This window comes from Molothrus ater, chromosome 2, assembly GCF_012460135.2.
Source record: "Molothrus ater isolate BHLD 08-10-18 breed brown headed cowbird chromosome 2, BPBGC_Mater_1.1, whole genome shotgun sequence".
NCBI classification, from domain to species: Eukaryota; Metazoa; Chordata; class Aves; order Passeriformes; family Icteridae; genus Molothrus; species Molothrus ater.
The window spans coordinates 59,848,231-59,867,969 of record NC_050479.2 but is presented as its reverse complement, the minus strand read 5'-3'; the positions used below and the strand labels follow the sequence as shown (position 1 = coordinate 59,867,969).

At 37.4% G+C, this 19,739-nt stretch overlaps 1 protein-coding gene across 2 annotated transcripts in view; it reads right to left on the bottom strand.

Annotated features, from left to right (window-relative positions):
• The window catches only part of NAA16 (N-alpha-acetyltransferase 16, NatA auxiliary subunit), a 61,369-nt gene that overhangs the window by 10,426 nt on the left and 31,204 nt on the right, over window positions 1-19,739 (bottom strand). The window contains exons 10-12 of one of the 2 annotated variants that reach the window (XM_036383106.2): window positions 2,037-2,109; window positions 1,633-1,802; window positions 1,115-1,267 (exon numbers count right to left, since the gene is read on the bottom strand). In XM_036383106.2, the coding sequence (XP_036238999.1) occupies window positions 1,115-1,267; window positions 1,633-1,802; window positions 2,037-2,109 (396 nt within the window). Of the gene's footprint in view, window positions 1-1,114; window positions 1,268-1,632; window positions 1,803-2,036; window positions 2,110-10,427; window positions 10,600-19,739 lie in introns of those variants that run through there. The other variant, XR_004980230.1, reaches the window with a different exon arrangement.

The window sequence follows — 19,739 nt, the reverse complement described above, 5'->3', positions numbered from 1 at the left end:
AATCCAATTTCAAGTGTCACCACACCTAGAATTTAAAAGAATGAAGGAGCCTAATTTATGTACTCCAGGATATCCCACAAAGCAGTCTTCATGTTTAGTTCCATAAATTACATGCAAATCTGATATTTATTAATCCAAATTTTGTCCAATGTAAAAAAAATAGAATTTAAAGTGCTTATCCCACCTTTTAGGGATGGACTCTGTTTTAACAAAATTTTTGTGCAGAATACTAGCTTGAAGGAATGAAATGTTCAAATATAAATTAATTGATATTAATACTAAATCATAATGAGTATAATACTATACTCCCGTGCAGTTAGATTGGACGGTACTAAAGGGGAAACAACAAGGTATCCATCAGATGCATTTCAAAAGCAGTATTTTGAAGTATGGCAATAAAAAATACTCCTGGGACAACTACCCTTGAAAAACCTTTTTTTCCAGTATTTAGTGAATCTACACAACTGGAGTGCTGCATCTATCTCCAGGGCCCCCAGCACAAGAGGGATATGAGCCAGTCAGAACAGAGTCAGAGAAATACTATGAAGAATCAAAAGGCTGGAACTTGTCCTGTGACAAAAGACAGAGAGTTGAGGTTCACCCTGGAGAAGAGCAGGCAGGCTCCAAGGAAACCTTACAATAGCCTGCCAGTATATAAAGGAAGTTCATAAAACAGAAAGAAAGAGACTTTTCACCACGATCAGCAGCAACACCAACAGGAGCAAAAGATTTGAACTAAAAGAGGACAGCTTTATATTGGATGCAAGGAAAAGAAATCTTGCCTGTGAGAATGTGGCAATGCACTGGATTGTAGTTGCCCAGGAAAGCTGTGCATGTCCTGTCCCTGGAAGTGTTCAAGACTGGGATGGGTGCAGCTTTGAGCAACCTGAGTTAGCCAAAGATGTCTACACCCATGGCAGTGGCATTGGACTATTCCATCTTTAAAAGGCTCTTTCCAATACAAACCATTTTACAATTCTGCATAGTTCCTTACCATCAGGCATAGAAGTATTGTAATAAAAATGGATATTAAAAAAGATATTTGATCTAAAGTTATGAGTTAAGAAGTACCAGAGGCAAGCAAAACACCTCTTAATTAAAGCAATATACTTGCCCTTGTGAATTTAGAGCACATCTCCTCTGCATCCTTCACCATATTTGCTCGCAGCATGTATTTAGCACATTTAGAATTGATAAATCTGTCTGCAGTATCCAAAGACTGTGCTTCATCCATCCATTTGGCAGCTTCCTTGATGTTACCTACATGCTGTTAGGGAGAAATTAAATAGTTAACTTTCAGTAGAGGCCTGCTATTCACCATCTCCTGAAATCTGTATTTGTTACTGGTATTTCTCCATCAGAACCAAAACCAGTGTTATTCTCACTCCCCCCACTCCCAGATTTTTTTCAGAATTACAATTCACTGTAATTTGTGACTGGCTTTGCAAAACCCAAACAAAAGGGTTTTCATTTCCTTCCTGACAAAACAGTGCCCAAAAAGAAACCCACATGAAAACTGATGCCCATAACAACTGCTAACTGAAATACTATCCACACATTCACACCAGTCTGATGGGATAATATGTTTTTTTAATACACTAGGTACTCCACGTGTCCAAATTCCCCTTTTACCTTGTAAATTTTTGCTTTTAAATAGAATAGCTCTATTAATGTTGGAGTGCTTGCAATTGCAGCATTAATGTAATCCAAGGCCAAAGAACACTGGCCAAGTTTGTCAAAGTGCTGTGCCAGGAAATACCGAACCCAAAGCAGTGTTGTTGGGGGCTCTTTCTCTCCATTTTCTGCAACAAAATGGGAAAGGTTACAATAACCAGTAAAGCTGAAGACTGCATTTGAAAAATGAACACAAACAAAGCTTGGCAATTTCAGCAAATATTTCTTGTGATGAATTATTTTACTAGAAAATATAGTAACTATTTTTTTGCAAAAAGTATCAGCACTTCAACAGTTCTTGATAACTTCATGAACAGTATTAGTAGTTACAGGGTAATTAACATAAGACCACAGAAACTTACCACATGTACTGAAAAGGTCACAAGTTTTCAAAGAGGCTTCATAACCAGTAACAAGTTCCTGGATTGTAGAAACCTACATACAAAAAATAGTATGTGCTTAAGTTTTGCTTTACTATCATTTTAACAGAAATGAATACACTGAAAAGAACACTTGAACAAATTAGAGAAACTATACAAAAATAACTACTTAATTTGGAAAAAATTGATGTATCTTCACATGGTTTACTTCAGCTTTTGCAGTTATTTTGATCCCCCATTTTAACTAGTGATGTGGCAGGGAAACGGGTTAATCTTGGGCAGCTTACAGCAGAAGGTATTCAAGTGCATATGATTAGTATCTTATGTAAAAATTCCAAAATATAACTTAACTTATGCTATTCATTTTTAAGCATTGAAAGTGAGCCAATTTAAAAAAGGTGCTTTGAAAAAGACCATGCATGAACTTCCCATAACAATGACGACACAGAGACTTTTGTGGTTTTTTTGGCAGGTTGATCTGTATTATTAATGATTTCTGTTTTGTTTGAAAGGTATTGTTGCCTAGAATGCAGGTTCCATCTTTTTACAAAAACCTATACATTGACTGACTGAAGAATAATACTTCCTGAAATCAGACCTTGTCAACAATATTGGTTTTCATTTCTAGGGTGAAGACTCAAAATTCATCCATGCATTTTTAACTCACACTATATAGGTCTGACATTTACAGTAAGCACGAACATTAGGATCTGTGCATTTTTCCAGTTCCAGGTCCATGGCTCAAAAATGCCATTTAGTATTTCTAAACATTTTGTGAAGTGCTCAATCTGTTTTGTAGCTTCATTCAAAACATGCCTGCCATATTCAGCAAGTAACCAATGAGCCTCTTCAGGTAACAAGAACAATATTATAGTAAAAATATGGTCTATGTATATACACCCAAAACACAGAAGGAACTTTAAAATGTAAGACCAGACTGTAAGCATAGCAGGATAACAGCTATATTCACCATCAGGTGAAATCTCCAGATGGTAAAAACCTAAAACTTCAATGGTTAAAACTTAAGATGATCCTACATTTAAAAAGCTGATTGCAAGAGTAAAATAGAATTGTAGGAAGACAGTAAAATTTTTAAAAGGCACAAATTTACAATGCATGCATTCACTTCAAGATATACTTTGGGAGAGAAGGGAGAAGAGAATAAACCTTGTTCTAGAAGATCAAAGTATACAATTTGAAGGATACTACTTTATTTAACCTAATCCAGCACAATAGGCAAAAATGCTTTCAAAGAGAGCAGAGAAAGCGACAGCCCCAAGTCACACACAGCCACTGTAAATATCTCAAAAGTGTAATAAAATGTATAAACACATACATTCTGGAAAGCTCTGGGCAAATCTCATAAGAAATGAGTTTCAGTAGCAAAATCCCATAAAATATAATAAAATATTACTGGACTTCAAATAACTACGAAGTGATAAAGGAATGTGAAGAAGTCAGAAGTAAATGGATGAAGGCAAACAAATGAATTAAGTTGCTCCCTGGCCTGCCTCAGACATCTGTTCACTGGAAGAAAACACCCTCAGAAAATATTTGAAGATTCTTTTCTCTTAAAAAAAAGTTTAAAAGCAGAAACACCTGCTTCAGATAGCATGGTTGCAGTGTGTATATGCAACTAAGTGTTATTTTCTTGCTGACTTTCATTGCAATTTCCAAGTATTCCCAAGTTTTCCTCATCTGGCTGCCACTAACCTCATCATCAGTGAACTGTGCATAAAGGGAGAAAGACTGATTCATTTCTTAAATAAACACACTCCCCCCACCACCACATTCTAAATAGAAATGTTTAAATTATTGCGCACTTGGGAGTACAGCTTCACATCTGGACAAAGACCAAGTTACCACCAAAAAGAATGGCATCACCATCCCTGAGCCACATGTGCCTGGTCCCTGCTTTGGCTGAGTGCTAGTGACTGTATCCAGGGTTATGAGTGATTCCTCCCCGTTCCACCTCAGTGCACCAATGCCCAATTACTCTTTTACTCTTTACTCACTGCCACTTTCTATCAGCAGTGGGCAGTGGCAGTGGACAGACCTGGGACATACATCCTTGTATGAGGGTCTTCAATCAGCTGACAATAACAGTTAAATAAAATACTCTGAATCTTGAGGAGATGGAGAATAGCAAGATGTGATCTGTTGTAAAAGATGCCAAGTTCTTCCAAATTCAGAACTCTGCAGAGGTTTTGGCTTTTGCAGCTCAAGAAAATGCACTGTAATTGTCATTCTGGAAGCTACTATGAACAATACATTTGGAAACAAGTATTCAGTGAAACCAACAGCTAAGAAAACACAAATGGAATAACTGGATTTTTGCAGATATACTCAATGAAAACGGCAGTATTTTTCCTTATTTTATGCTTATGCTACAGTCTCTTACTAGCAACTTAGGAAAATAATGCCAGGTTGGTGTGCCCCTTCAGGGAGCAAATGATCTGGAAATATGAACCATAATTTCTGTGTCCATATTAACTGCAAATTTAGTTGCAAAATCTGTCTCTTGAATTTGCTAGTATCTGTATTCTAGAGTTATCACTGCCATCTTAAAGGCAATAATATTTCACTTTTCTAAAAGCCACAGCATACTTCATAATTTTATAATTTCCAAAAAAACTGTGCTGAGGTATCTGGAAATACCATATTGTCCACAAGCTAATTTCAAAAAGAATTATTCTAGGAAACCAATGTTTGTTCTCTTGCCATTGAGTTGAGAAAGCTTAAGGTATCACAAAAGTGTAGCTGAAGTCACCAACAAATCTCTCATTTCATTAAAAAAAAAGACTGAATTGATTCCTGGGGTCACCAGTTTCAGAAGCCTCTCAATCAAAATTCAAGCCACAAACCTTTTCATAGGTCACTGTCTACATCTTTCATTCATTATGGAAGAACAATGAGCTGAGCAGCAAGAATCCAAGAAAGAGGAAATGGGCTTTAGCCTTCTCATTTGCACAAACAAGTGAAGTGACCATTTTTCCTCCTATAGCCTACAGATTGAAATTGTACATGCTCACAAACCATTATATATTCTTGGCAACTGTAGTAATCCTAAAAGTCAAAAAAGCATTTTCCACACTTGGTACTACATCAGCCAAAGACTCTACAAAGGTGGCAATGCTCTTCCATTCCCGTGCAGTTTATTTCCATTGGAAGGACAATTTTGTAAGTAACTTTGAGTAAATGTCTTAAAATGAATAGTTGAGAAATAGAAACAGACAGCAATAAATATAATACACACACCCCTTAATTTCTTTTTAAATTATAAGTAACAAGGATCTAATTGAGTTAAAATACCCTTTTTCTGTGATCACTTCTTCATAGTTACCTGATTACACCAAGATATGTTTTGTGTCCTCTTTGTAAGGAACAGCCTAAGGGACTGTTTTCCAGGTAAATAGGCAATGACCAGAATTCTTATACCACCTTTTGTAGCTATCACAGTGGCAACTATAGGCCAGTCATCAAATCAAAATCTGTGCTGTATGCTATGCCATACACCAAATGACTCCCGCTACAGAAATTTTTCTTTAGACAAAAAGAGGTCTCTAAAAGGCCTCAAAAAACAACAGGTAAGAATTACAGTAGCCTAAATTTTATCTTGATTTTTTTTTCTATATTCCATGTTATAATATGTAATTGAATAAAATGACAAATGTGAGGTGAAATACATAATGGAACATGAACTCAACAGCCCACTACCACAAAGCAAGGATGCAAATTTTTCAAGCACAAGGCCTAAATTTTCTGTTTTATTAATGGAACCTAAATATCTATATTCCATAGCCTATTAAAACTGTAATAGACTTCTGTTTCAATGACTACCTTCCAAACACCAATACGGTATTTTCTTCAACAAAACAACTGCAAAAAGAGGAACTGAATTATTGTCATGTACTACAAATTGCTTAGACTTAAGTTGTGTCAATAGTAATTTTTAAAGACTTCAGCTTGGTAATTTATCAGTTACAAACACTTCATTTCAGTACTTCTGCAAGTTTGAAACCCCCTTGAGCTGGAGACTCTTCAATAGGGGAAAACTACGGCTAATCATTCTCATAACCTCCTACAAAGGGCTAGGAGAAAAACTAGACAACAGTTTTCCATCAGGCAACCTAACAATGCTTCTCTTAAGCAACTTCTGGGTACTTGTTTAGTAGTCATTAGAGCAGATAGGCACTGGAAAAATAAAAATTTCATGAATCTCACCTACTCAGGTTTATCTGTCTCAGAAAGCTCCTGAACAAAAATGTAAGAGAAGGATGACATAGAAGAATCATTCTACATTCAAAAGCCATCTAGTATCAGACTGGAAAAAACAGAGTGAAAGTCTGGGTGCTTCTTATTCCCCATCTAAGCAACAGAACTCATTTAAGACATCCAATCCTGAAGTACATCAACCTTCAGTTGCAGGGAAAAGACCTGTAACATTCAGGAATCAAAACTGCCCTGGTATTACTGAGCAGGTATCTTCCAAATAGTTAGCAGCCTGAAAGTTCAAACACCAACTATATTTTGGCACAAGGACCAGATAAATTCTCTATGGGCAGGCCCTTCATTTCACGGACTGTGTTACATGGAGCGTTACCTTCTGAATTTCAATATGCAGACAATTTTAAAACAACTGTAGCACTTTCCTGAGGAGGGCAATGGTTTGCTGCCAAACTTTTCTCCCTCCTTCAAAATAAGGGAGTAATTTTAAAAGAATACGATCTTATATTGATGAAGCACTTCTACTATTCTAGCAAAAGGTCATCTAAAGCAGAAAAGCCTGGAAAAGAGAGGGAAAACAGCTGGCAAGAGGGGACACCCTTCATGAACTTGCTCATCCTCCACAGGATGAAGGTATTCTGTGCTGTAAAATAAACAGGATGATTCCTAAAACAGATGTTCTCTAATCTGGAATTTGATAATTTCACTCAGATGGCAGGCAGCTTCTTATGATTTGCAGTGTTGATATGGGTGGTCTTCACCACTGGGAAGATGGATTTTTCAGGTGGTTCTGCAGCTCTGGAGCTGGACAAGGACTGCAGAAACCAACCTGCAAAGGCAGTATTTCCTCATGTTGCGTCTTCACTTAAGGCAAAATGATGCTGACAGGGGAAAAAAGAGCATGTGTTCTTGCCCTTCAAGGAAAGATTATGTCATCTGTCCTTGAAAGTTAGAATTGAACAATGTTTCTGCTTAAATAGAGAATTTTCCACAGAAGCATCTTTCTTGAAGAAAACTTGTTTCTTGCAGATAATGCATGGTGCTGACAATATTGGTCCTGCTGGTCACAGAAACTGATCCTAAAGCAGCACTTGCTTTATCATCAGCAAATCAAATATCTCTGAATCAAATGAGTACTTATTTTTGAAAAACCATCCTAAAGATGCAAGAACTCCGCTTCAATAGCAGAAAAGTATGTCTCGAGGCTGAATAACATCTCAAAAGTACATCTCAAAGTACAACTGAATTTTTCCAGTATCTCCCTTCACTGGCTTTGCTAACAGTAGTGCTGAAAGTGAAAGCTTTCTGGTTCCACAAGAATAGTATTCTTTATTGAAGAATATGGAATTTTATTGAGTTTGTGACACCACTTTTCCAGCCCAGCAGAAGCAACATCCATTAAACTTATACCTATTTGTCACTATTATGCCTATCTGAGAAACTGAAAAATAGCTGTACTTATCAAAATATCTGATCCCTCTATATCTAGATATCTCCATATTGACAGATTGAGATATTTAGAAACCATTTGCAAATGGCTTTGCTACAGAGTACCCAAAGGAAACTGATGTTGTGCAACTTCAAAATAGTCAATCCTCATCATCTAGAAAAAATGGGATACCTAGAGACTGAATGACAAACAGCTTTTTAAGTATTATCCTTGTGCCAGAAAACCATGTTGACATTAACAGAAAGTCCTTGTGACCAAATTAGGAATATCTTTCACTATACAAAGAAAAATCTACTGCATGCCCTGAGGCAATACTCTAAATGCCTCTTGGGAAATGGAGGAGCAACAATAAAAACAGTCCACAAGAGTCCTATGTCAATACTTGAAGTCTTTGCCACAACAAGATTTTATCTAAGAGAGTGTTAAGAAGGTGCATGAAGAGGTATCACTACCAGATCAGCAGAAGTGGTATCAATACACCCTGAGTAGCACTTATGAGCCTAGTACCAAATAAATTAAGACTGAAAAAATATAATGCAGTTGCTAGCTCAGAGTTCTGGAGAAGGCCTTTGATGACAACATTTTGAACAGGGTTTGCAGCTGGTCTGTGGCACACCAAGCCAAGGCTTTCTTGAGTTTTCTCCAGTATCAGTCCATTTCTGAGAAAGTGCTAATCATTCACACACACACAGAGCCAGCCAACACAACAGAGCTGAAAGCTGAACTCACTAAAAATGAAGATTCCCACTGTAATAAGCTGGTTCCCTATTCTTCTTTTGATTCTATGGTCTCCACACCATTCTAAACTGAACCTTCCCCAGAAACAGCTTAGCACTAGAAAAAGCTCTGACACAATGACAGCACAAACAAGAATGTCTCCTGCTGCTCACAGAGACACCTTCATAGTGTCTTTGTGAGCAGAGACTTTTACTTCAGTAAACTGACTATTCAAATAAATTAGTCCAATTGTGAAAGCCTAGTCAGCCTCATACAGACAACTTCCATTGCTTGCACATAAGGCTAACATCTGAATGCAATAAAAAAAGTCACAATCAAAAGTTATTCTACAACCTTCACACCATGAAAATCAAACCAGAAAAACAGGACAAGCACAATTTGTCCTTTACTTAACACAAGTCACCTTAAATTTCTTGTTTATCTTTGACATATACAGATATCAAGGATGTAGCTTTACTGTTTTGTGTAACACCCAATGAAATAGTTGCTTTAAAACTAACAGCAATTCACATGTAGGTACATCTCTAAATTTATTCTTCTGAGCCATCAATACTCCCTTCTGCTTCCCTGAGAAAACCATTTTTAAATGTGTGCATATGCTTACGTTACACAGGGAAAGACAAAAATATGTAAACTGCAGTAGAACACACATCTTATGGCATCATGGTTAGTCACCAACTTCAGCATTTCTCTGTGCGTGGTGGTTAAGCAGACATTTACTCTCAGGAATTTTGCCACAGAGCTACCAGCTTGTAAGGACTGGCTAACCACAAAGCAGTAATTTTGCACTACCATATATAAAACCACTGGCATCCATCGCTGCTAGCACTGCTAACAGCTGATCTTGAAATAAAACAACTGATACTTTTTCTAGTGTCAATAGCACAAATGAACACACAGGCTATCAGAAACACTAAACTCCAGAAGAAGAAACTTCCTCCCTTTATCTAAGTAAGTCTAGTTTGCATTTGTCATTCAAAAAATAACTTGTAACAGCTATTCTGTATGCTTGCTCTGGTGAAGCAACGCGCCCTTAAAAATAATTGCTATGTACAAGCATAATCAATTGGAAAATTTATAGCAGCTGTAGCACGATACAAATACAAATTCAGAGCACACCAATACTAAGATGACACTGTGGTCGTCACACAACTCATTTAACAAGAATCTGGTTTTCTGAAAGCTTTTGGACAAGTCTGGAGACTGCACTAAAGAAAGCAAATCATTTCACATGAGCAAAACATCAGTAGGAGCAATCATGAGCCGAGCTATCTAGAGGATTTCTTGTGAGTCTCCAAATGGGTTAATCCCAATATAGATCACTCAAACTAAAAAAGCTCTCTTGATAAAATAGTTCATAAATCAACTGCTAGACCTGTCAGCTCCTGGCTTACATGTTACCTCAAAGACCTAAACTGTCAGCCCTCAGCATGTTTTACACTCCCCATTCACACTCCAGAGTGGAAGCATTGTATCCTTGCTGTACCTACAATGACATTTCCAAGCTTGCTCCTTCCTCTACTTATTTTAAAATATTTCCTTACTCCTTCTTATGATCCAGCAGCACAATACAAATGCTATCTTTCACCATGAATGTACCAGTTGTCAGCCAGATCCTGGGTAAGTCCACTAACCAGATCACCCCTCCTGGAATTTTAACTCAAAGACACTACTTCCTAACATTTGAAATGATGGAGCCAGCATGAACAAAGGACTGTCCTTGGTTAATCTTTCAGAACTATTTCTTCTTAAAATGCAGTTTCCTAACAGAATTAATGTTTTTTACTTCCTTATGTAATCCACCAATAATCTGCAGAGAACATCTAACTAAAAATAAAAAATAACAATCAACCAACAGTGGCAACTTGCTTTATATTGCTTTAGCTTTCCACATTAAGGAAGAAATATGCCTTCTTTCCAGAAAGGTTAAAGAAAGATCTTCACTGAAGACAGCCTACCTTCCTGTGTAGACAGTCTTACACCTTTTTTTGAGACTGTTGTTTCTGATGTTTCTTCCAGCCAGACATTTTCTGTCATCCAGTATTTCCTCACAGTCTCCATGATTTTAGATACTCAGAAAAAGGGCACATGTGCACTAATGTCGAGCTTCAATGGAATCAACCAATGCACCTGCAACACAATCGACGTAAACCTTGATGTTGACTAATTGAAGATCTTCACTCCTTGGATTTTTTATCTCATGGATACAGAGACCAGCATGTATGAGGAACCAAAGAGGATTTCTGAGCATTGATCAAGTACAAAGAGAATTTTCTGGGGAGGAGGTGAGGGTAGCACTTCAAGATCCATTTCTTGTGAGGAAGAGTAACAAATGAGGCTCTTCACAGATATTTCTAATACATCTGGACTGTAGCTTACAGAATGTGAAAATTACTTCATCTCATGTAATTGCTTATACTTCAGGTTATTAGCTTCCAGCAGAAACATGTGGCCAAGAGCCACAGTTACATTCACCCTGGCCAGTAACTTTGCATAAACATCAAAATTCATAATAATAAAGTGGCACGCCTAAATCCTAGTTTTTCTTCTCAAACATACAAAGCCTACAGCTTATTCCTGACATAAGAATTATACCAACTATGCAAATTTTATTCAAGCAGAAAGATATCAGAAGGATGTCATTTAGTCAAGTACTCTTGCTAATTAGAAGCTAAAAAAAACTGATAAAAAGATTTAATAATCCTCCATGTTATACAGTAGGCTTTTTAAATTAAAAGTTTTACAAAATGAATTGCCAACATTACAAAAAAAATAAGCAGACATTGACTCAAATGGTGTTTGTCCAACTGTTCATCCTGCAATTCAATGCCCCTCTCCTTATTCCAATATTACAGTAATTTTAAGCTACGGCATGTTACAGAACTGGACTCAGGATACTGAACAGCTGGCATGTTGTTTAAAAAGTATATTTATATTTTTATATATTTTTTGTATTTTATATTATTCGCAGTATCTTTATAATCAAAAGTTCTATCCAGGAAAAACTCAGGAAAATGGCTATACTTTGCTGATATCAGTATTTTTATAATAACAAACTCCAGATACTACAGCACAAAGCAAAGTATAAACACTATGAAACTACTTGTAGCATAGAAGAAAAGCCCTGCAGCTAGATAGAAAATCTCTTTGCCTGCATGGGAGACTAAGACACCCACATTACAGTACTTAAATTTACACATAGACTATATTGTGTTGAGACCTTTTCCTTGTAAATGCTCCATGTTTCTCAGCATATAAAAATCCCCACGTATACAGTCACATTTCAAAACCTTTCATTCACATAGTAGTAGTTTAGGTGATTATTCCAAAAAGTCTCAACAAATGACGAAAATTAAATTGTTCATACCATTACAGAAATATCAACTATAAGTAAAAACATATAGTAGATTTATATTTTTAAAAGCTGTGTTTTAAGTAACATTGCAAAGTTGTAGAGGAAAGCAGGTTATCTTGTTAATAAAACTCCCAAAACAAAACCACGTAAGTTTCTTTATGTTGGATGAAGTTTCTTTATTATGGCTTCCCCGCTATCCTCCCATGTATCTCTCCTGCACAGAATTCACTGTAATTAGCTACCTACAATTCTTACTACATGGTCTTTGGTTAAAAGTCACAAAGACCAGAAATTCACTTTAAAATACACGTTACCTCCAAGCACGTTTATGAATCGATGATGCAAAAATCTTAGTATTTTATGGCAAGATCAAGAATATCAAGTGAATAAATCTCTAATGGCAAGATGAAAACTACCTGTCTTGAATGTTCTTAAGAAACTACTTTTTTTTCAGAAATAACTACAGTTCTTCAAAACACACTATCATAACTGGCCCCACTATGCACAAGCACCTCTCATAGATTTTTTTTTTTAAACACGTCTGTGGACTTTCCAAATTAGGACAACTAGTATTTTTTATTTTCACATGTTTAATCCATGCATCTTTTCAAGTTTGGCATTGCAGAAACACTTTGTTGAGCAACTCCATTTTAGCTTATTAGCACAACATACAAAGGAAAAAACTGAGTACAAATCTAAAGCTGTACAGACTCAGACACTGGTACTCAAACACTTGCACTGTTCTTTCAGCAAAAATGGCAGGGTGGAACAGACAATTGGAAATGTAAATTACTCTGTCTGCACGTCAGGCTTAGATAATCCATTCTGAATTGCATGAGAGACTCATAAATCAGCTCTCTAAGCACATAATCTGCTGTAGTCCTATAAATTCTGTGTCTTTTATTCTCCCCTTCAAAATACACAGTATAGAAAGAACAAGAACTTTTCTGGTGCAGAATTTCTCTATATTAAAACTCCAATACGAGGATGACAGCTCATGGGACTTGCTTTATCACCTCCCATAAAGCAAGCTATTTTTTGGGCTAAAGGCCATCTTCTCTTTAAACACATGGCATTGTAGTTGTCACTGTAGATCACAGTAAGGCACCAGGTGCTGGCAACAGCAGATACAGGTAACAAGTCCTGATCTCCAAAGCACAGCACCTCATTTATAAACTCACATATGACATCTGTCAAGCCTTAGACAGCTGCAACACTGAGCACCTCCCCACAGCTGCACACTTACACAGCACATCAAGGGCAGGGGCAACAGCACACTGACCCCACCAGTGTCACACCAAACGTCCCATCTGCATAATGTTACCAACACCAGCAGGTTTGCTAGAAGAAACTGACTCCATCAGCAGAAACCTACTCAGTGAACATGAGCTATCCCACCTGAGAAATTAATCTCGATGCAATTATGACTTTAGTAGACTTTTATTAGTATTTTGTCCTCCACTTTTCCTTCATCGTCCAACTGGGGGCAAACTCATATTCAGTGAGCATCTACATCAACAGCCTAGCCAAATGATTGCTGAATTCTAAGCTGGAAGCATTCTTTACACAGCTCTTTTTCTTTAATTGAGACTACAAGCAGATGATCACTGACAAAATACCAAATGCACAACACTTTTCACTAGAATTTGCACTGTGAAATTTTGCAGAAATAAAGACAGATACCATATGTGCCACTTTGAGAGCTCCAAAATCAAGGCTGATGAAGGACTGTATGGAAACAATCATATGTGATCTACAAATCACATCCTCAGCCTAACCCCACTGCACTCTGGGGTTAGAGTTCTTTGGCCTACAACCTGTTCTTTGGCCTACCTCGAAGCATCGGCTTCACGTGCTTCATATGACCTGTGGTGAACATGCATTTACTCCCATTTAACATAAACCTAATGTGGGTCTGCAGCCACTCAGCTGTATTTTGAAGTTAATCCATTTCTAAAAGGCAAATTCTGTGACAAGTTTTTTCCCTTTGTGCATAGCCTGAAGCAAGAAACTCTAGGAAGTGATTAGGGTTCTGCTGGCAAATGGATATAAAAATCACAGCTGGAGATTCCAAATTACAGTATGTGGATTAGGGATCTCAGTGCTTCTGTATACAGGCATTCATACATAATCAGCATGTCAGTCTTTACTGTGCCTTCCTGCACTGTTTGCTGTAGTGTCTCAGTGCTGCCACACTAACATAAAATGCACTTGCCCTGGCACCGCAGCAGCAGTTCAGACAAGCCTGCCTGCTGGCAGGTAAATGGCGACAAGCTGGTCCTGGACTTGCAGGTGAAACAAAGTAACAAGATTAAGAATCATGAAGGTTTGAAGAGACTTCTACAAACTGCCTAGTCCAACCCCTTGTTACAGAATAGGGACAGCTGAAGCAGACTATTCCTGACCATCTCCAAGAAGGCAACTTCACTACCTCTCAAAAACCTGTTCTTATGTTTGACAACCTCTACAACAATTGTGTCTTTTCTTTTGCTCAGATATTCTCTTGTATTTTAATTCATGCAAATAATATCTTGTCTCTGAGCACCAATGAGAAGCATCTGCCTTGTCTTTTCTCATCCTTGCCTTCAGTTAGTTACATACACAACATTCCATCTAAGCCTTCTCTTGGCCAGGCTGAACTAAGTCACTGCACAAAGATGCACCCACTACTAGCCCCACTGTCACCTACTTGGGGACACCAGCTGGAGTTCATGCAGCAGATGACAACACTGAGCCTGGAAGTTCAGTTAGTTTTCAGTACAAATTACTGTCTACTAAGGTGTACTTCAACATGTTGTCTGTATTACTACAGATGGTGCCAAAAGCCTTGCTAATACACAGCATCAACTGCTGTCCCCTTGTATGCTGAAGTAATTTTGTTACAGCAGGCTATTAAGTTAATCAGGCATGAATTCGCCATCATAAATCCATCCTACCTACTGTCCTTTGTGTGTCTGGTAATGGTTTCCAGGATTATTTGCCTTATCAGCTTCACAATATTGAGATCAACCTGACTAGCTCATAGCTCCTCAGATCCTCCTTTTTGTACTTGAAAACAGGAGACATTCGCTCTCTTCCAGACCTTAGCAAACTCCATCCATCATGATGATCTCTCAAAGACTGAGTAGAAGTACAGTTACATTGTCTAACTCTGCTAAGAGTTGGAGATGCATCCCAATCAAGTTTGATGTGCATATCCAGTATGTTTAGACATTCTATCCTCCAGTACCAAGATGTGCATTTAAGAAAGCAGTTAAAATGACACCCCACATACCCTCAAAAATCACTAAAGTGGTGTACATTCTCTGCTGCCTTGATATACCAAACTAGATACTTCATCACCAACTCTCAGAAGACTACCAGAAGATTTACCAGAAGAGTTGAGCTTGAAATGAGAATCTTGTCAGAAAAGATGACAAAAAACAGTATGATGGAAGGTGCTTCGAATTTTACTGGATTCTGTCTCATGAAGAAGTGTGAAATTGTATTTTCATTCGTTTGCTATTGTTTTTAGCAAAACAGCAAAATTGCCAATGAAGTCACTAACAATTGGTATCTTCTGCTTCTCCTCGATAGGTAACAGGAATCCACTCTTGTACATGTAAAAAAATAAACACATGTATCATCAAGACAGCACTACATGCACCAACTAGGCATCAGCTGAGCAATGCACTGCTGTTGTGCTGTATGCACTCAATTACAGAATGTATGCAGGTGCCTTAACTCAGTCTCCTGATTCAAAAAGTGTCCTATCAGAGGAGCAAAAGTCCTAGAAGATGAAAAGATAAATATCATCATATCCAATGTTTGTCTTGGTGCTAGCAGATATGAAGATGCCAGATGAGATGGTAAAAGAAACTCAAGTACCTGCTTGGGACAGGTCTTCCTCCCAGGAAGATGAGGCACGTGCTGTATCTACCAATTAAAGCCATAGATGCAATACATGAAGAGTAAAGTCTAAACTGCAGATTTAGTGTCAACACCACCATGATGTTGTTTATCACAGAGCGCTTTGCCTTTACAGGTAACTTTTACCCCAGAACTCTTTCATTTTATGATAGAAACTATCCAAATAAAGTTAACATGGCGGGGAAAGGTCTGAGAAACAAACAAACTAACATGGAATGAACTTGGAGAGTTCTGCAGAGCAGTAAGACATTCACAGGGTTCTCTCAGGATGTCTTAAACAATAGCCAGAACCAAGAATGTGTGTCAAGATGAATGAATAATATGAACAGACAAAGGCTGGCATTTGAGAAGTTGACCGAACTCAAGATTAGGTGAGAAAAATGAATATCAAGCTCAGAATACAAGTTCTTTAACACAGTAACCTGTAGAGGAAGCTCTCAGCTCTTGTTCAGATCAGCCATTTCCTTTTTCCAAACCTCATGGGTGAGTAGAATCTGGTACAAAGCTTTTTACATTTGTGAACCATTTGTGAACTTTGCCTTTATATAACCAGACTCATTTACACTACTTCATTATAACCAAGGTTTAAAAAGCCTCAGGCTGCCATATAATGAATAGAAGGAAAGCATAGCTAATTTCTTCACAATGTACAGTGGTTACTTTAAAAATCATCTGAAACAAGCTGGTAGTGATGAACATTATATTTCAAGTATTTTTTTTAAACATAAAGCCATCAAGACAGTGTTCCATCAAATGATTTCTCTAATATTTTGCAGATAAAAGCAATCTATGACTGATGTATGCAATGATGTACCACTGAACATAGTCTATATGATATTATAAACTTCCTTTGAATGAGACACAGGAAAACAGTGTAAGACTGAGTCCAGCAGTCTCTATCACCCTCCAATTGACCTTGCCTTCAGTTGGAAAGACATGGAATCTGGCTGTGTTCCAGTGTAGCAAGTTAGGAAGTGATTAGTGCATGCCTTTGGTATCTACAAACAGGGAGCACAGTAACAAATTATCACTTGAGAAATAACTTGAACTCTTTACATCCTAACTCCTTTTACTCCTTTTTCATGCACATAACCTGTACAAAATCAATTGCCAATATTACAAAAAAAGTAAGCAGACATTGACTCAAATGGCGTTTGTCCAACTGTTCATCCTGCAATTCAATGCCCCTCTCCTTATTCCAATATTAGAGTAATTTTATGCTACGGCATGTTACAGAACTGGACTCAGGATACTGAATAGCTGGCATGTTTTTTAAAAAGTATATTTATATTTTTATATTTTTTGTATTTTATATTATTCGCAGTATTTTTATAATCAAAAGTTCTATCCACGGCACAATACATTGATCAAGTTAAAAGTTTCTAGGCAAAAGACAATCCTTAGCTTCTTTTCTTATGGCTTCTCACCCTTCAGCCTGAACTACTTATGTATCCTCCAGTCTAGGTGGCTTGACAAAGAAGAAACAGTAAAAAAGCAAACCAGTTCACATGCTACTTTATTGGAGTAGCATAACAGCACAAAGCCTGAAGAAATCACAACCTCATCTGAAGAGCTTTGAAGGGTTAAACCATGACTTGCATAACTCCCTTCTAAAACTGTGGAGAAAAATATAAGTCAGATCTTCGACTTGCAAGAAGTGATGGACCACAAAGTCTGAAACCGGGTCTTGCTGCAAAAGCATGCACAGTAATTTACAGCAAATCCAGCTTAATATCTTCTACACATCAGGTTCTGTAGTTCTTTTAAAGTCTGCTTTAACATAATCATTAGTGGGTTAGCAACTTCCTCCTAAGAGGCAACAGTATTGCTGGGAGTGATGAAATCCAGCACCACTTGTCCCAGGTTTCACCACACCACCTCTGTTACTTTCTCAAGCATCCAAGTTTCACATTTACCAAATCTTGAAGTTTCCTTTTAAACCCAATTGGGCAGTCAAATATAAGCCTCTGCACACCACAAACTGAACACAAGGACAACACACATAAAATTTTCTCTGCTCCAGAAATACAGGAAAGGCGTAGATTGCATAATGAAATATGAAGCATATTTTAACTCATTAGAGACTTATTTATTAAGGAATGATTTACCTCAAAACAAGTCTTTGAGTATACATAGAGCTTTGTTACTTTTTGGCAGTCTTTCTTTATTGAACATATTTCAGATTCTCATGTCTTTGGTTGCTGAAAGAAAGTTTCTTCCAGCAATAACCTTAAAATTACTTTTTTATTGAAACAAACAGCTTTACATTTCCTACTTACAGCACCCTTCTGAGACTTCACCCAAAGGATCTTAAACAGTTCTACTTGCACTGTGAAGGAAGATTAAAACCACCTTTCCTACTTAATCAAAGTAAGGCTCATTCTCTTATGAAGAGCAAGTTGCAATCCACACCCTTCATTACACCAATATTTGCACAAGTACGTAAGCAAATTTCAATCCAGTAGCTGAAAAAATAACATGCCATGCACCCAGTTGGCACTGCAGTGATTTCAGTTTTACTTTTGGTAGGGCACTCATTAATTCTTTCCAGAAGCAGCTGGGAAAGCTTCCTCAGTGTTAGTTTCATAGATATGAAGTGCTCATGTAATAGATACCTTGGGAAGAATCCTACCTAGCACAGCCAAAAGGCCGAGTACCATCTTACAGCAATTAGATAATAAACATGTTCCTGAACACATCTAACAAATGTTTGCCTTCTATACAACCACCCTTTCCTCCTTGCTGTTCATGAAAGATCAGGGACCTACCTGGAGCTCTAGAAAGAAGGAACTTCCTAGCCTTAAATACCAGCTCTTTCCTCAAGTCTTCATACCTATGCCACTTCAAAATCCAACCACAGTTGACTGTGCCAAACTACACTTGTTTCCAAAGAAACACAGGGGCAACTTTCTTCCCAACTGGTAGCAAAATCAGATTTTTGCTAGGTACTTTCTGGAAGGCATAACACAGTACTGACTACAACCCTCTTTCAGTCAAACTACACAAGTAAGAAGCTACTACTAAGCTCCAACTTAGACAAATTAGATACCAAAATAGAATATTTTCCTTAAAGATGTAGCACACATTAGTTGGTCACAATTTTCTGCCCTCAACCCCTAAATTTCAGTAATTCTAAAATTAACTGTCAGGGACTAAAATTAAGTTTCTCTTAGTTTCAAAGATCCTTCTGTCACACTATAGCTATAGGTAAACATAACCAAGTGAAATGTAAAAGACAGCCTACTTTCATATGGAAATAATTTGAAACATGACAAAAATGCTTTTGCAGAAGTTAGCAGCACAAACAAATCCCAAGCATGTTTGGAAAAGGCAAAGCTCTTGATTTTAATTACTTTTTAGGATTAAGCTGGCAGTTTTGAGCAGCACTGATTTGGTATAATGAAGATGACTACCAGAAAGGAACCTTTCTGTGTAAGTTTGCCTCAAAATATGGTAGCCCTCTTTTTTAACCCATCATATCAAAAATTAATTAAGTGCTAAAAATCTTTTCAAATGCCAAATGAGTTAATACATATCTTTCAACATCCAGATTCTTCACACTTCAAATAGCAGAAGTTAGACTTCCTTAACATTGACTGTGCTTCTATCTAGATACCCTGTGCATCACAATGTAAAAAATTTCAATTTCATTTCATTTACATTGATAAATGTGCATTAGCAATAGGCACTATAGAGAAGCCTGTACTATACAAGCCTGTACTATACAAGTTTTTAGCTGGGATAAAGTTAATTTGCTTCTTAGTAACCAGTAGAATGCTGTTTTTGAACTTAGCATGAGTACAGATAAGACACTGATGTTTCAGTTGTTGCTAAGGTGTGCTTGCACTGAGGTGAGGACTGTCCAGGTTCCCATGGTCTGTGAGGCAGCAGGGGCACAAGAAGCCAAGAAGGAGCATGGCCAGGACAGATGACCTAAAGTAGCCAAAAAGATATTCCGTACCCTACAGTGTCATGGCCAGTATATAAATAGGAGGAGTTTGCTGTG